Source organism: Tenrec ecaudatus, chromosome 1 (assembly GCF_050624435.1).
Source record: "Tenrec ecaudatus isolate mTenEca1 chromosome 1, mTenEca1.hap1, whole genome shotgun sequence".
Lineage (NCBI taxonomy): Eukaryota > Metazoa > Chordata > Mammalia > Afrosoricida > Tenrecidae > Tenrec > Tenrec ecaudatus.
The window spans coordinates 47,681,478-47,698,317 of NC_134530.1; the positions used below are offsets into that span (position 1 = coordinate 47,681,478).

The 16,840-nt window shown below is 45.8% G+C and overlaps 1 protein-coding gene across 1 annotated transcript in view; it reads left to right on the forward strand.

Moving 5' to 3' along the window:
• NIPAL3 (NIPA like domain containing 3) overlaps positions 1-16,840 on the forward strand; it is a 53,239-nt gene that overhangs the window by 19,917 nt on the left and 16,482 nt on the right. The window contains exons 3-6 of the mRNA XM_075552519.1: positions 6,508-6,576; positions 7,484-7,655; positions 9,856-9,915; positions 12,723-12,868. Coding sequence (XP_075408634.1) covers positions 6,508-6,576; positions 7,484-7,655; positions 9,856-9,915; positions 12,723-12,868 — 447 coding nt within the window. The remainder of the gene's footprint in view (positions 1-6,507; positions 6,577-7,483; positions 7,656-9,855; positions 9,916-12,722; positions 12,869-16,840) is intronic.

The window sequence follows — 16,840 nt, forward strand, 5'->3', positions numbered from 1 at the left end:
GTTAGAGGCTGCCAAGTTAGCTTTGACTCATCTCAACCTCAGATATGGTCCTAACACAACAAATGGCCTCGTCTTGCACCACCCTCACAGTGGTTGCTCTCTCTGAGATGTTTGAGCCCATTGTTGCAGCCACTGTGTCAATCCATCTCATGAAGGGTCTCCCTCCTTTGGCTGACCCTCTACTTTCCCAGGATGATGTCTTGATCCAGGGATTGGTCCCTCCTGAGGATATATCTGTTCTCTTATGGTATATTTAGTATTCATCACCAACACCGCAGTTCAAAAGGGCCAACTCTTCCTTTTTTATCACCCCGTTTTGGGGTGCATAGGAGGTAATTAAAAATACTGTGGCTTGAGTCAGATACACCTCAGTCATCAAATGGACATCTTTGCTTGATAAAACTGGAAAGAGTCATTTGCAGTAGATTTTCCCAATGCAAATTTGATTTCTTGACTACTGCTTCCATGGCCATTCATCCAAGAATAAAATTCTTAATAACTTCAATTTCTTTACCTTTTATCATGATGCTGCTTATTGGTCCAGTATTTTATTTTCTTTATGCTCAAGTATAATCCATAAACAGAAACTCTTAAGGCAGCGGTTCTCAACCTGTGGGTTGCGTGAATGACGCTTTTACAGATCACTGGAAAATACATAAATATTTCACAATATTTGATTACATATTGTTTTGTGATTAATCACTGTGCTTTAATTATGTTTAATTATGTTCTTTTGTAACAATGAAAATACATCCTACATATCAAATTACTTTCACTATTTCTATTCATAGCAATAGTAAAATTATGAAGTAGCAATGAAAATAAGTTTATGGTTGGAGGTCAGCACAACATGAGGAACTGTATTAAAGGGTTGCAGCATGAGGAAGGTTGAGAACCACTGGTCTAAGGGAATGAAATGGTACACTGGAAAATACCTATTTAACAAAAACATTAATGGGGGACCTGAGGAATAACAACATGACTTAACATCTAGAAAACAAGTAGCAAAATAACAAAAATAAATCCTTCCTTATCTGTAATCACCTTTGAAAGCATATGGGTTTAACACTTCAGTTTAAAGGCAGAGAATGGAAAAAATGTGATTTGAAAAACAAACACAATCTAATCATGCGTTGCCTCCAAGAGACTCAAAAGACATAGGTAAGGGATGGGGAAAGAGTCCATGCAAATAGAGAGCCCAGAGAGAGCTGAGCAGCAGTATTAATGTCGGACAAAGTAGCCTTTATGACAAACATAAAGGACATTATATAACATAGAATGATCAATCCATCAGGAAGGTTAACAATTATAAATATATGTACCTAACACTAAACCAAACCAAACTCACTGCCGTCAACTCAGTGCCAACTCCTAGCGACCTGATAGGACAGGGTAGAACTGCCCCAGTGAGTTTCTGAGACTGTAACTCTTTTTTATGTCCCCCTTCCCCCTGTAACTCTCTATAGGAATAGAAAGCCCCATCTTTCTCCTGGGGAGCAGCTGGTGGTTTTAAACTACTGACCTTGCACTTTGCAGCCTCCCACATAACCACTATACCACCAGGGCTCCCTGAGCCTAACAAGAGAGTGTGAAATACATACGGTAAAATCTGACAGAGTTGAAGGGAGAAATAATTCAACAATAGCAAACAAAAATTCAGTAGTTCAATTGCTTTAGAATAGTATGAAAGAAAATGTCCAGAGACTTGGGAAGCCTGGAATGGTAATGTGGGTATCAGGTGCTCCGACCCTCCATGGATGGTCCAGAGGGCACGCCTGTTAACACAACGCTGAAGGGTGTGTTTGTGGGAGCAGCTCAGCATCTATGAAAAGCAAGGCGTGGTAGTCACTTAATCTGTCACTTCCTCCTTGGAGGCGGAAGACACCTCTCTCTCTCTCTCTCTCTCTCTCTCTCTCTGCTACTCCCTGGGAGACATTGCAGAAGACAAGCCACATGGACACAACCAGACCTCTGAAGCCGGAGAAGCCACAGAGAGATCCTTGTCAGCACTGAGATGCTTACAACACCACTGGACCCAAAGACCCAGTGGCTTGTGATCGTCCTGCATTTAGCTTCATTGCATGTGTTTTGTGAGTCTGAAGAGAATTTTATAGATTGGTATCGGACATATGGGCTAATACTAGACTTATGGCCTTGGACTGGACTTTGTTGGGATGTTTTCTCAATGTTCACTTACCCTTGTATATAAACCTCTCCCTTATATACATAATGTGTGTGTATGAATTTGCTTCTTTCGTCTACTCAGACTAATATGTATGGTCATTGCTCTTCCTGTCATTCAGATATTACACTGGAAACTTCTGTCTGAACTGGAAATCTAATTGCAGTGTGTTTTATTGACCATGCACAAACATTCATTTGTATGGATCAAAACAAATTATGAATAACTTTGCAGAGAACGGGGATTCTAGAACACTCCGTTGTGCTCAGGTGGACCCTCTGCATAGACTCGGGAGAGGCAGTTGTCCAGAGTAGGAGAGGCGATGCTGAGTGACTTAAAACCAGGCAAGGCGCGCATCAAGAGTCTATCCTTGTGCCGCAGTTGCTCAATCTGTACGCTGAGCAAATCCTCCAAGAAGCTGGACTGCATGAGGAGGAGCATGGCATCGGGATTGGAAGAAGCTTCACTAACAACTCGGAACCTTGCTGGCTAAGAGGACTTGGAGCACTTACTGATGAAGATCAAAGACGACAGCCTTCAATGTGGATTGACCTCAACATAATGAAACAAAAACTCTTATACCCAAACCAGTAGGCACCATCCTGACAAACAGAAAAACTGAAGTTGTCAATGGTTTCATTTCTCTTGGATCCACAATCCGTATCCATGGAAGCAGCAGTCAGGAACTTAGATATGATGTATTGCATGAGGTAGATCTGCTGCAAACGATCTCTCTTAAAATATTAAAAAGCAAAATGTCACTTTGAATCCTTGAGTGTGCCTGGCCGAGAAATGTGCATGCAAAAGCTGGGCAATGAATGAGGAACACCAAAGGTGATCTGAATTCAGATGCCGGGAAAGAAGACTGAGTCTATCACAGCAGACCATAAGAATGAGCAATTGCTATTGAGTCTCCGTGAGAGTTCCTTTCTGCCACCGGGGCTTCCACGTATGTCATGGTGTAGGTTGGACTGCTAACCTAAGGTTGGTGGTTCAAACCCACTAGCTGAAAGATTAGACTACCGTATATACTCGAGTATACGCTGACCCGCGTATCAGCTGAGGCACCTAATTTTACCACAAAAACTGCATTAAAATGTGCTGAAAAAACTCAGCTTATACACAAGTATCTACTTCCACAAAAATTTTCAACCTGAGAAGCCCTGTGGGGCAGTTCTATAGGGTGCTGTGGGTTGGAATCAATTCGACAGCCATAGCTATGGTTTAAAAAAAACCCAACAATTGTAAGTGTTGGCAAGGATATAAAGAAATTGGAGCCCTCACGAATAGTTGTGGGAATCTAAATTGGTGCAACTGCTATGGAAAACAGCTCATAAGTCCCTCAAAAAAAATTGTGTGGAGTTACCATGTGACTTAACAATTTCACTCTTAGTAGTATGTACCCAAGGTAGTTGAGATGTTTACAGAAAAACTTGTACAAGGATATTATCCATAATAGCCAAAAAGAAGAAACCCAAATTCTACCATTTGATGAGTAGATAAATAAAATATGGTATATCCATACAATGGAATACAATCAGTAAAAATGAAGCACTGCTAGTGCTACAACACAGGTGAACCTTGAAAACAGTATTAAAATGTAACAACCCAAACACAATAAGTTACATTGTACAATTTCATTTATTGTGGCATGTCTAGAATAGGCAAGTCTGTAGACAGAGGGTAAATTAGAGGGAAAAAGAATTGGGAGTCACTACTAGTGGGAACAGGATTTATTTGAGGGATAGTGGAAATATTCTGGAATCACAAAGTCATGAATTAGATAATTGCATAATCTTGTAAATATACTAAAAACTGCTGAACTTCGCAAAGAGTAAATGGGAACTGCCCAGGAAATAAGCTGCCTGTGAATTCCCTCTGTGCAGGATTGAGGGGTGGGAGGAAAGTGGTTATTACACGTGCATTGGAGAGAGGAGCATAGAAGGTCAAAGGCATAAATCTGACTTGAACGCTTCAAACGTTGTCAGTAGATGCCCCTCTGATGCCGCTGGACCTGATCTAGTTTTCAACATTTTCTATATTTTTGTTTTCGTTTATTCATATTAGGGTGTATCTCAAGTGCTACGTCACTAGAGGTCGCCTTCTCGAAGTTGTTTTCCTGTGTGTAGTTACATGGAACCCGGGATTAGTGAGCCTACAGAGATCGCACTTAGACTAAGGGTTTCAGGATGGGGGGGCAGCTACCGTGGGGTGGGGGTGGGAGTGTAAAAAGGAGTTCAGGAAGAAAAAGAATGTTGGTAGCAATTGTACAATTCTGCTTGATGTGATTAAACTACCAAGTGATATATGTATTAATTCCCAATGAATAGTTTAAAAAAAAAGAAGTAAAATTTTAAAAAAAGAAAAAGGTAAATGATGAATTTGATGCTTTATCAATTTCATATCCTTGAAAAAGTAATAAGTTAAATAAATGTATGTTGATTGCATATAATGACCTGAAGGCACTTTTAGAACCAGATATTAAAATGCCTCAACTTCATTTTGAGCCCAAAATGAAGGAATCCAACCAATCAGTAGAGTGATGCATATGTAAACAAAATAGAAGATCCATCAGTAAGTGCCCAGACAGAATCAGTTCTTGAATTCCAGCCAAAAATTCCTGGATTATTACATAACCTTGTTCCATTAATTTGGTGTGTTAGTGTGGTAGTTAGATGGTTTTGTGTCACTTAGACACTCTGGGCTAGGGGTGGAGCCAAACCTGTCAATCAAGTCACAGCCTGATGACTCCTTGATGGCCTCAGTGTGAGACACTCTTGAATTGCTCTCTCTCCCACTTTGTTTTCTATTTGCCAGCCACTCTGAGGGCTGCTGGACCCCTGCCATGTCCCACCCACCTGGGATCCACTTGACTCAGCACCCACCAGCCTGTGCTTTCCTGCATCTGCTTGAGTGCATGTGGCTTCCTGGTCTGAAGAGAGACTTGGGAGTAGTGTTCGACCTACCGACTTGAGTTGGACTGGGCTGGGACGCTTTCTTGCTATATAATTACTTCTTGATATAAAGCTCTTATGCGTATATGAGCATCACAAGATTTGTTTCTCTAGTCAACCCGGCCTAACACAGTTAACAATTATTGCATAGTAAACTACCGAAAACCTAAGCTTAAAACAAACTGGTGCTTCTGGAAGTTTCCATTTGGGGACAATGTTTTGTAAGCCGACAAGGCAGCTAGATGAACCTTGGAGACTAAAATTCCAATAGAGGGTGTGAGGTGTGGCTTTGACATGGATACTGCTTTCCTGGTTTTGTTTTGGGAGAACAGATGTGGTTGTTAGGTACCATTGAGTTGGTTCCAACACATATCAACCCGGTGCACAACAGAGTGAAATACTACCTGGTCCTCAGAATTGTTATGTTTGAGCTTATTGTTGCAGCCATTGGGTCAATCCATCTCATCAAGGGTCTTCCTCTGTTAGGCTGCCCTTATACTGTACCAAGCACGATGTCCTTCTCCAGGTGATAACATATCCCAAGTGTGTGCAATGAAGTCTCACCATCTTTGCTTCTAAGGAGCACTGCGGTTGTACTTGTTCCAAGACAGAGCTTTTCTTTCGGTACCTTCAGTAGTCTTCCCCCACACCGTAATTTAAATGCAGATTCTTCCTCAATTCCTTCTTCAGTGTCCAGCTCTCCCGTGCACACAAGGCAATTGAAAATACCATGACTTGGATCAGGAACACCTTGGGCTACAAAGTGACATCCTTGTGCTCCAACCCTTTAAATCAGTGGTTCTCAACCTGTGGGTCACGACCCCCTTTAGAGGGATTGAACAACCCTTTCATACGGGTTGCCCAAGACCATTGGAAACTCATATTTCTTTTATTTAATCATTTTATTGGGAGCTTGTACAACTCTTATCACAATCCATATATCCATATATTATGTCAATCACATTTGTACATTTGTTGCCATCATCATTCTCAAAACATTTCTCTCCCTGCCCTCCTCATGAGCCCTTGATAATTTATAAATTATTATTATTTTGTTATGTCTTACACTGTCCGATGTCTCCCTTCACCCACTTTTCTGGGAATACACATATTTCTGATAGTTGGGGCTCACCACAACATGGGAACTGTATTAAAGGATCGTGGCATTATGAAGGTTGAGAACCATGGCCTTAAAAGAGATCTTGTGCAGCAGATTTACCCACTGCAAGAAGTAATTTGATTTCTTGAAGAAGTCTCACTGAGACGCCTCTGAAAGGAACAACAAATAGTTGGAGCTCATATGGGCCCTGGAAGCTCGTGGCTTAGACCCAATTTATACTTGCTCTTACAAACTTTTTTTTTTCCTTGTAGGAAAACTTGATTGGCGCCTTGCTGGCAATTTTCGGGCACCTCGTGGTCAGCATTGCCCTTAACCTCCAGGTAAGTTCTAGGCACCAACATTAGTAAGGGCAGTGCTTACACAGGAGACAGTGTGGGTATCCTGCCCCAGTCCAGCTGCCTCTTTTATGTGGAACCTTGCCTGCTCATCTGTGGGCTGGACTGGGGCCCGCTCCTTGATCCTGTGCGCTGCTCTTCGTCCTTCTATCACTCTCTTTCTCTTGTTGAGCTATCACAGTGGCCTCCCAATTGACCTCCTGTTTGCCGTACACAGGGCTACCCAGAATGCGCCTTTCGTAAGTTTCACCCTGTAGCAGATGCTCCCCTCCCCTTGGCCCAGCTGAGTTCACCTGCCTCTGTGGTTTTGAGCATCCCTGAGGTTGCTCAAATGCCGACCCTGAGGATGAGGCCCGAACCGCTGTATTTTCTCACAGCTTCCCAAGAAACTTTTAAGACTCCCAGTCAGCTTGAGGGCTACTGTCTTAGAATAACAATTCAGTACAGGCAGCCCCTGGGTTACAAACACATTTTATAAATTTGAAGCACTTCAACCAACCCCTCCTCACATCAAATTCTTTATCAAAATCACCTTCGCTTACTGCACCTGCCACTTTTAAATCAACCCCAAACCTTCAAGCCTCTCCTTGTACTAAAGACCCACCTGCACCTGTTCTGACTTCCTATGAATTCTTAAAGACACGGTTAGAAACACCTTGTTCATACCCTGGGACGGCCTGTATTTAGGTTGCAACTGCTTTATTCGTATCTGAAGACACCAACGAATCTTAACACATTTCCCCAAATTAAATATTAACGTGGGAGCAAGGGGGTGGTGGTGGTGTGTGAGTGAGTGAGTGAGTGAGTGAGTGAGTGTGTGTGTGTGTGGGGGGGTTGTACTCATTTCCTCCCAAGCCAGCTGGGCAAACCAGACTCTCTCTTGACTTTCTAGAAATACTGCCACATCCGCCTGGCAGGCGCCAAGGATCCCCGGGCCTATTTCAAGACGAAGACATGGTGGCTGGGCCTGTTGCTGATGCTTCTGGGCGAGCTGGGCGTCTTTGCCTCCTATGCCTTCGCCCCTCTCTCCTTGATCGTGCCTCTCAGTGCGGTGTCTGTGATAGGTAAGCCCAGCCTCCCACTGCACCTCGGCTCCAGGCGACACCAGGGTGTCACCACCAGGGTCATCTATAGCATCAAGCAGCTCTTGCCATGTTAGGGCACCAGATATACCAGGCTCCATTCTAAGCACTCTGCAGATGTTCCATCATCAAATCCACCAACAGCCTCCTGAGGGGAGGTACCGTTTTTAATCCCTGTTTTATAAATGACACGGAGGCCCAGAGAGGTGGAGTGACTTACCCAGAGTTTCACACGTGGTGACTGTATCCTGTCTGCCCAAGGTAGACTTCATTAATCAGTTATAACACTCCTTCCCAGCAAGCCTAGATGGGGCCCCTCCCAGTCTTCTCCTAAACCAAACCAAACTCACTGCCACTGAGTCGATGCCAACTCATAGCAACCCTGTAGGACAGGGTAGAACTGCCCCTGTGAGTTTCTGAGACTGCTACCTCTTCACAGGAGTGGAAAGCCCAGTCACCTGACCTTGGCAAAGAGCAAAGCCTATTTGCTTTCCTTGATGTTACGGACCCTCTTTTTCTGGTACAGGACGGATGACCTGGCAGCCACATGGTGGACAGTCTGTCTTGGGAGGGTCCTCTTCACTGACCCTCTACTTTACCAAGCACGATGTCCTTCTCCAGGGCTGCTCCCTCCTGATGCTGTGTAGCTGGCCTTCTTAGCTACCACATTTGTGTTACCATCCAGCGCCTGTCACTCCTTATGTTTGTGCTCTTCTCTCTCTGTTTCACGAATTGCTGGTAAAACCTTTACCCCAGTAAAGAATAAGTGACTGAGTGCTCAAACGATTAGTCATTGAATTTTAATAAGGATCAAGTCATCACATTCTTAAAAATAAGGGGCTGAATTTTAACGAAGGGACTGCAGCCTTTGGAAATGAAGGGTTCTTGGAGCCTCTAAAAGAGCTAAGCAGTGCTGTCAGGTAAGCATTGGGCTGCTAAGTGGGAGGCGGGTGAGGGAAGCCCACCAGCTGTTCCACAGGAAAAGGCTGAGACTTCCTGCCCCTGGAAAGATTTACAGCGTAAGTCAGAATCAGCTGGCGGGGGGCAGAGGGGAGCAGTGCTTTGGGTGCCTTGGGCTTTTAGAACTTCTAAAACCCCAGATGAAAAATCATGATGGATTTATTGGGAGCCTATGACTTAGGCAGCTCAGGGCAGTGCAAACGGTGAATCACCCAACTATGAACTGAAAGGTTGGTGGTTCAAACCCACCCAGAAGTGCCTGGAAAGAAGGACCCTATAGAGGACCCTGTAGAGCCGTTCTCCTTGGCACCCCAGGGATCACCAAGAGTCAGAATCGCCTCGAAGCCGCCTTTTTTTATGGAGTCACAGCTCAGCTGTCGAGCATTTACTGTGTGCATTGCATCATCTGGCTTAATCACCTTTGTAACTCAGTAGGTCTCTTCAGCTATATAGTGATAAACAAGCTCTCAGAAGGGGGGAGCAAGAAGCAAGGAGGGAAAGGTAGAGAAGGAGGAAATGAGAGGCTAGTTTGTTGTACTTCCCAACATCCCTGGTGTAAGCAGTACCCCAGGCCGATTTCAAAGTACCAGTGGTTTCCTGAAGGTGTAACCATCAGCAAGACGGGCATAACACGCCTGCTGCATGTTTCATAGACTAGTGACTTGAGTCTCCATGAAGTGACTTGTCCAAGGCCACGCAGTCAGGAGAGGCAAGGTTCGTGGAGTAACTATCCAGGCCTATGGCCTTCCTCGGCTCCCACTGCCAGCCCCATCCTTTGGGGCACTCAGTAGGGAGCTTGAGTCAGGGAGAGAGAAACAGGGGAAATGCCACAGGGACGTGTTGCCATGGAAGGACTAAGAGGCCTGCCACCCACCAGCCCTGGGTTCAAGTCTCGCCTTTCCTGACCAGCTGCGTGATCATGGATGTGTCCCCAAGGTCACGTGGGAAAGATAAGAGCACTCACCTCAAAGACTGGACCTGCATAATGATTTATATACGTCGCCTGATGCACGGAGTGCTCCTGAGGCTGCAGGCAGCCTGAGGGGAGCATTCCTTTCCCAGATGGAATGCCAGAAGGACGGGAAGGGAGAGGTTGGGAAGAACCAGGATCCAGTGCAAGTGATCCACCCAGAGCCGGGGGGGGGGGGGACATGGGGGGGGTGCAGGGACTGACAGCAGCCTCAGCTCTCTGTGCTTGTTGTTTGTTGTCTGTCTCTAACAGCGAGCGCCATCATAGGGACCATATTCATCAAAGAAAAATGGAAGCCGAGAGATTTCCTGAGTAAGTCCAGTGAATTGAGCCCTGTCATTAACGTTGTTAGGCTTGTGCTTTTTCTTCATTGTCAAACCAACTCGTCCCAATTTAGAGATCTTCAGACCTCCACACCTCTTTGCCCTTCTCTGTTCCCTCCTCCTCTGGGCTCCTGAAAGTTGGTTTTTAAGTCCAAGGTAATGTTCTTTAAAGGGGGCTTTTGTTTATTCTTTCAACCGGTCCTCCACACCCCTCAGCCCTTCTCTGTTCCCTCCTCCTCAGGGCCTTTGGAAATTGGGTTTTTAAGTTCGAGGTTCCCAAACCATCAAAATCATCACGAATGCTTTTTAAAAGGGAGCTTTTGTTCATTTCCTTCAACCAATATTTGCTCAGCATCTTTTGTTGGGGTGTTAGAAGGCCCAACAAAAGGTACCTTTCTTCCCTGAGTTCTAAAGTGATGGGAGGTAAACACAGAAGACAGAGCTAGGAGATGAGAAGTTATGCTGTATTATTAACAAAAACAGTGGGGGAAACACGTAGCTTAGCTGTGTGGCCAAACGAACCTGATCACGCTCCCCCTCGATACGCCTCCACACCCAGGTTGGACCAAGGGCAGCCCTCCCCAGAAAACATTAGGATTTACAGAGTGGAGTCACGGGAAACTACTACCTGGGGTGTCAACGGAAGAAAGAGAACGATGCCTCATTCTTAAATTCTTCCTATAGATTTCACTCCAGCCAGTTGAAAAGGTAAACCAGTGGAGCAAAGGGACCACTAGCGGTGGTCCCTCCATGTGGAAACTTGTGCAGATGGAAGGAAATCTACCCCCAAGACATCTACTAGTTGTCGACCTTTATTGTAGCTGCCAGGGATACACAGCTGAGATGTCTGTTCTCACAGAGGATTACAAGCTAGGATCAGTGGCATCCAATAAGCAAATGAACAACTATATAAAATAATTTTAGGTCACAAGGCTTCAGAGAAAATTGAAGGTTTCTTGGTGGGGGATTAGGAAAATGGGGTTAGGCTCTCTGAAGTGGTGACTTTGAACTTAGATGGAATTGATTCTAAGGAGCCTGGTATTTGTCTACAAACAATCAGTGCCAAGGAGATTGGCATCAATGTTTGTCTACAGAGTTTTTCATGTTGAAGGAACTGGTGCAAAGGCCCTGAGGTTGGAGGGAGTTTGTGCCTCCAGTATCAGTAAGACCAGTATAGCTGGCGGCAATAGAAGGGTGGAAGGATGGTATCAGATGAGGAAGGCATGTCAGAACGAGACGATGCCGGACCTCATGAGCCAGGAAGTTACAGGACGGTGTGCCCAGGCCCTGCCCTCAAGATTAGAGACCTGGGGTGCATCTGATCAAGTTCGTCAGAGTGAAGTTTAGACAGGTCTGCACTGTCCTTTGAGTAAGACCTCCCCCTGCCTGAAGGAGTTTAGGACAGTAGCCTTAAGTATCTTGGCACATAGTTTACTCTGTTGGATTTAATTATGGTTCATGAGTTCATGCAATGATTGCACAACTCAGGTGTGAGTACCTCTGACATTTATGAGTTTGCTGAAAAGAAATAATAGAGCATTGTAATGCTTTGAGACGGTAGGATAAGATAGGTGCAATCAGAACTATCCTAGAAAAGTCCAGTGTCCTTTGGTGCCCATAAGCACAACTCAAAACTCTCAGCCCTTTTCAACTTGCCTGGGTCTCAGGCGAACCACGAGAGATTTTCATCAACAGATGGCGCTGGGCTGGAACCGTGAGCCGTCCTCAGGGAAGAGGCAGGAAACGGCTGTCCTTCACCCGGGAGAAGATCTCTTGGACCACTGACAGTCTCTGAGATCACCTGTAGATAGTTCCCTTAGAAGTAGAGTCAATATCCAATTTGTTACGGATGAGGTCGTTGTTTAAAATGTGTATGGTAGGCTCTGAAGGTGTACTTTCTCTGCTTCCGCTGTTGGTTGCTTGGTTTGTTTCAAGCTGGCCCATAAAGTGGTTACAATGGGGAACTGTCCCTTGTGAACTGCACTGTAGAACCACCAGGCGGTACCATACGTGAACCAGACGTGTGGAGGAGGGTGCAACCAGCACGCTCATACTCCACCTGCTGGCCGGAGTGTGAATGAGCACAGCCGCGTTGGAAAACTATCTCAGGAACTACACACCGCCTGGGACCCAGCAATTCCACTCTTTGTTTATACTCAACAGAGAAATACATGCATATGTTTTCCCAAAGACGTGTGCAGCAGGTTCATATCAGTGTCCTTTGTGATCGCCCCAACGTGGAGACGACTCCAATGCCCATCAATCGTGGAACAGAAAAGTGAAGGGGTCACATTCCTTCCGGGGAACGCTACACAGCAGTGAGAATGCAGGAACACGCCACAGTGTGTCCGGCTGAATCGCAGACACGTAGTGTTGAGTGAACAAAACAGCTACTGACTGACCCTATTTCTATAATGTACAAACACAGGTCAAACGATGAATGTTGTCAGTCAGTGGTTGCCCCATTGTCAACACTCATTCTCCTTGCTGGGTCTTTTCTGCTGCAGAATGCCATTCTGGTATTGCAGTGAAGGACGTAGTGCAGCGGGACTTTTGAGAGGCTGCTAATGTTCTCTTTCTTAATCGAGGTGTTGGCTACATCAGTGCAGGCTCTTTAGAGAGGTCATCGAGCGTTTTTTCACATGCATGTGGTATTTCATTGAAGTTCTTTTTAAAAATTGAAGAAGCTAAAGTTAAAAACAAAAAGAGCAGTTGATCATGTGCTGCTCTTCCATGGCTGAGAGCGCATCTCCTGCGGCGAGGCCTCTGACAGCCTCTCTCTTGCCTACCCTGCAGGGCGCTATGTCTTATCTTTTGTTGGCTGTGGTTTGGCTATCGTGGGCACCTACCTGCTGGTGACATTTGCCCCCAACAGCCATGAGAAGATGACGGGCGAGAACATCACCAAGCACCTTGTGAGCTGGCCTTTTCTCCTCTACATGGTAAGCGAACCTTCTGGTCCGTCAACCCGAGAGGGCGGGAGCGGGGATCCAGTGCCAGAAACCGGAGAAGCTTGAATACTCATCCACAGGGGATCCGTGAGCCATGTCATACTCAGACACCGAAGAGCAGGCTGCAGAGAGTACATGGTTCACGGGGAAATGCTTTTTTTCGTTTATGTTGTGAGTCGTGTCTGAAGCGGAACATGTAGTAGGATGCTGATTTTACTTTCGTTTGTTTTATTAGCAATACAGGTGGGATGTATACTTAATGCGTCTATGAAACACTGGCTGGAGAAGCACAGCGTTATTTCTGGGAGATCAAATTATGACAACATTAGTACTTCCTCTATTCTTTCATCCAAACTTTATACAGTGACCATTGGACACTTTATGATGAGGAAAAAGTTATAGTTTTAAGCAATCACAGAATTGTAGTTTAACCCGCCTAATAGCACACAGCTGATGGAAACCCAGTCCCACCCAGAGTCCAGTCCTTTGCTCCAATTCTGTAGTTCTGCAAATAGCTAGTGAGCAATACCATTAATCTCACGCACGAGTAAAACGTTACTGAAGATCGCTCGGTTGCAGCAGTACCTTGATAGGGAGCGGCGAGGTATTCGAGCCGGATTCAGAAGAGAGTGTAGAACAAGGGAGACCTTTGCTGACGCCAAAGAAAAATGTTTGTATTTTGTTGATTGTGCAAAGGGATTCGGATGTGTGGATAATAACAAACTATAGATAGCATTGAGAAGACTGGGAATTCCAGAGCACCGTATTGTGCCCGTGCAGAAGCTGTGTGTGGATCAAGAGGCCATTGTTAGACCAGGACAAGGCACTGCGGCATGGTTTACTCTCTGGAAAGGTGTGTGTCAGGGTCGTATCCTCTCACCATACTCGCTGCGTTCTGCGATGAGCAAATAGAGAAGCTGCCCTACTTGAAGAAGAACCTGGCAGCAGGATGGGCAGAAGGCGTGTTAACAACCTGTGATGTGCAGGCGGCACGACCCTGCTGGCTGACCGTGAGGAGGACTGGAAGCCCGGGCTCATGGAGAGCAAGGATCGCAGCCTTCGGTCTGGATCACAACTCAATGCAAAGAAAACCAAAATCCTCCCAGCTGTTGAAGAGCAGGGATGTCACTTTGAGGACTAAGATGTGCCTAACTCAAGCAATGGCATTTTTTAATGCTTTTTTTAAAAAACAGTTTTATTGACATTTGGTCCACATATCACAAAAACAATCGTTTAATCGTGACAAGGAGAGTTGTACAGTCACCACCACAATCGATTTTAGAACATTTTCTCCAACCCCACCCCCCGTGGTTCAATCAGTTTTAAATTGAGTTGTGTAATCACCATCAATCCGTTCTAGAGAACATTCCCTTCCCCTTCCCACACACATCATTTGCTCCCTCAACCCCCAACCTACTGACCCACCTCCCCCGTAAACCCTGCATCAGTTCTTATCCCTGCCGCGACTCCCTCTGAGCGTCGCAACAGAAACAGTGGAAGACAACGTAGCGTGGCCTGCCAGAGAACCAACAGATCTGTCTTGGGAAAAGTGCATCCAGAATACTCCTTAGAAGAGAGGATGGCGAGGCTTACCCTTACATACCTCGGGCATATTAGGAGTAACCAGCCCTGCAGAGCGACAGCAGGCTGGGTCAAGAAGGACAGTGCGAGAGAGGAAGGCCTTCTATGAGGTGGCTTGACAGAGTGGCTGCACCTATGGGCACAAACATGACGATTGCGAAAATGGTGCAGGACTACCATCTGCTCCGACAAGGATCCCATCCGAAGGCCCTGGATAGAGGGGGAGGAAACGTGGAATAAAACTCAAAATCATAAAAGAGACCCTGTTTACCAATCCACGGTGACTGGTGGAATCTCCAGGGCTATGGCCCATCGTCGCCCTTCAGGTGTAGAACGGAACTCGCCTTTGCCTTAGAAGACCCCACGAATAAAGATCAAAAGGGCAGCGTTTACCCAAGAACACTCTCCAAGGGGACTAGGAAGGCAAAGGAATGGAAACGGAGCCGTAGGAGGAGGTGAAATCAGTGATGTTACATTGAGGAGATTGCAGTGGGTGGCTTGAAACCAGTATGAATTGTCAAATGTAAAACTGATGGTCCGCTCTATAAACCTTTGCCCCATTCACACAAAAGCAGGGGTTTTGTTGTTTTTTTTGTTTTACTTGCTTGTTTTTTCAGTAGCCGCAGAATAGGACCTAGAACATGGTGGACGGTCAGGCAGTGTGTGGGCTTGCCTTCCGTGATCATGACTGCTAGCTAGTGAGAGTTGGCCAAGTCAAAGTCAGTAAGTAGGTGGCAGGTGTCTGCTCTGCGCCAGAAACTGGGGGGTAGCAGAATAAGTGAGGCTCACTCACAGAACTCACGGTTAGTGGAAGAGACCAATAGGCAGTTCAGTTTTAGGTGGGGGCTGTGCTCTATAATGTCACCACATTATAGACTGAGTTAGGTTCCTGTCAGCTTCTGGCAACACATTTTTGCCAGTGGATCAACACATGGCCTCGTTTTATGTGCGTTTCTGCTTAAAGACTCCTTATTTTAATATACAGGTAACTCACTAGCATCTCATTCATGTCTAGCAGCACTGTAATTCATGCCTGGACAAAGCTCCTCTCTCACAGGGATTCCCAAGCTGGCACCCCGCCCCCCTGGGGTACTCTGGAATGATCCAGGGGCCACAGAAGCAGATTCGTGTCCCGTGACCTGGGTGATTGGCTGTAGCACAGAGGTTTTTACCAGGAGGTGCTGAGTAATTTTTTTCTGAGAAGGAACAGTAAGTTTGGGAACCTCTGATCTAACACATGTAATTTTTCGGTAAGGCACATCCCAGTGGCTCACTGCTTGGCTTGTGTCTGCACATGACCAGGACAATACCTTAAGTGTTGATCTTGGGGTTACAAGTTACTTTTGGCAAGTAGTTGGTTATGCACGAGGCTGCTAACCACAAGCACGGCAGTTCAGACCCACTAGACACTGCGTGCTCAAAAGGGAGGCTTTCTGCAAAGACCTGCAGCCGCAGAAACCTGGAGGAAACCTGGAGGAGCCGTTCTGCCCCGGCCTGCGGGCTCTCTGTGAGTTGAACGAACCCGATGTGGTTTTGTCCAGAGGAAATTTGCAACTACGGGATCCATGAGTCTTAAGGGATGGTTTGAAAATATAGCCATCTGGTAACACCACCCAGCGTTCGTGTAAGTGCCAGGAAAAACTACCAAAACATTGGAGCCACCTGGCTGGGGATGTTGATGAGTGGCCATTCATCTGCAGCAATTCAAGATCAGCGTGACAACTTCACCAAACACTAAGACTAAAAGGGGCCAGTGCGAAATTGCACTTTGACGACAGCGACAGGAGGATGAAATGTGCATTCCCTGCGACAAAGACAAGGAAGAAGCAGGAAATTAAGACAGCTGTGTTTTATGGCACTCCAATTAGGAGTGATTTTCCTTGAATTCTTTTCATAGGGCCCACAAATGTCTCTGTGTTGGTTTCTGTAATAAACCGTGGGGGGGGGGGGCACGTGCAATAAGCCGCTGTCAAACTTTCCTGCTTTGTTTTGCTGGCTGGGGGCTCTCTTAACTTCTTGGGAAAGTCGTGGCAAATGTTTGGGGTGGTAGGGGCTAAAAAGGGCAAGAGAACAAGGTGTTCGTGGAAAGAGGGACGCTTCTCCAACTTCAGGCTTGCCAGTGTCTGATAGCAGGTTTCTACTGAGTCAGTAGACACCAGGCGCTGTTTCATGTCTTCCATGTAGCCGCCGAAGAAAATGCAGGTGCTCTGGAGCCAGGCTTAGCGGGTTCTAGCCCCGACTCTGCCATTACTCACTTGGGATTGTGATAGACCCTACGTTTTAGAATTCTTGTGCTGATTTAATGACTTTTGTAAACTACTAATGTTATCCAACGTGGCACTGCAAGATAAGAATTCGAGTCCCTATTCACAGAGGAAAGGA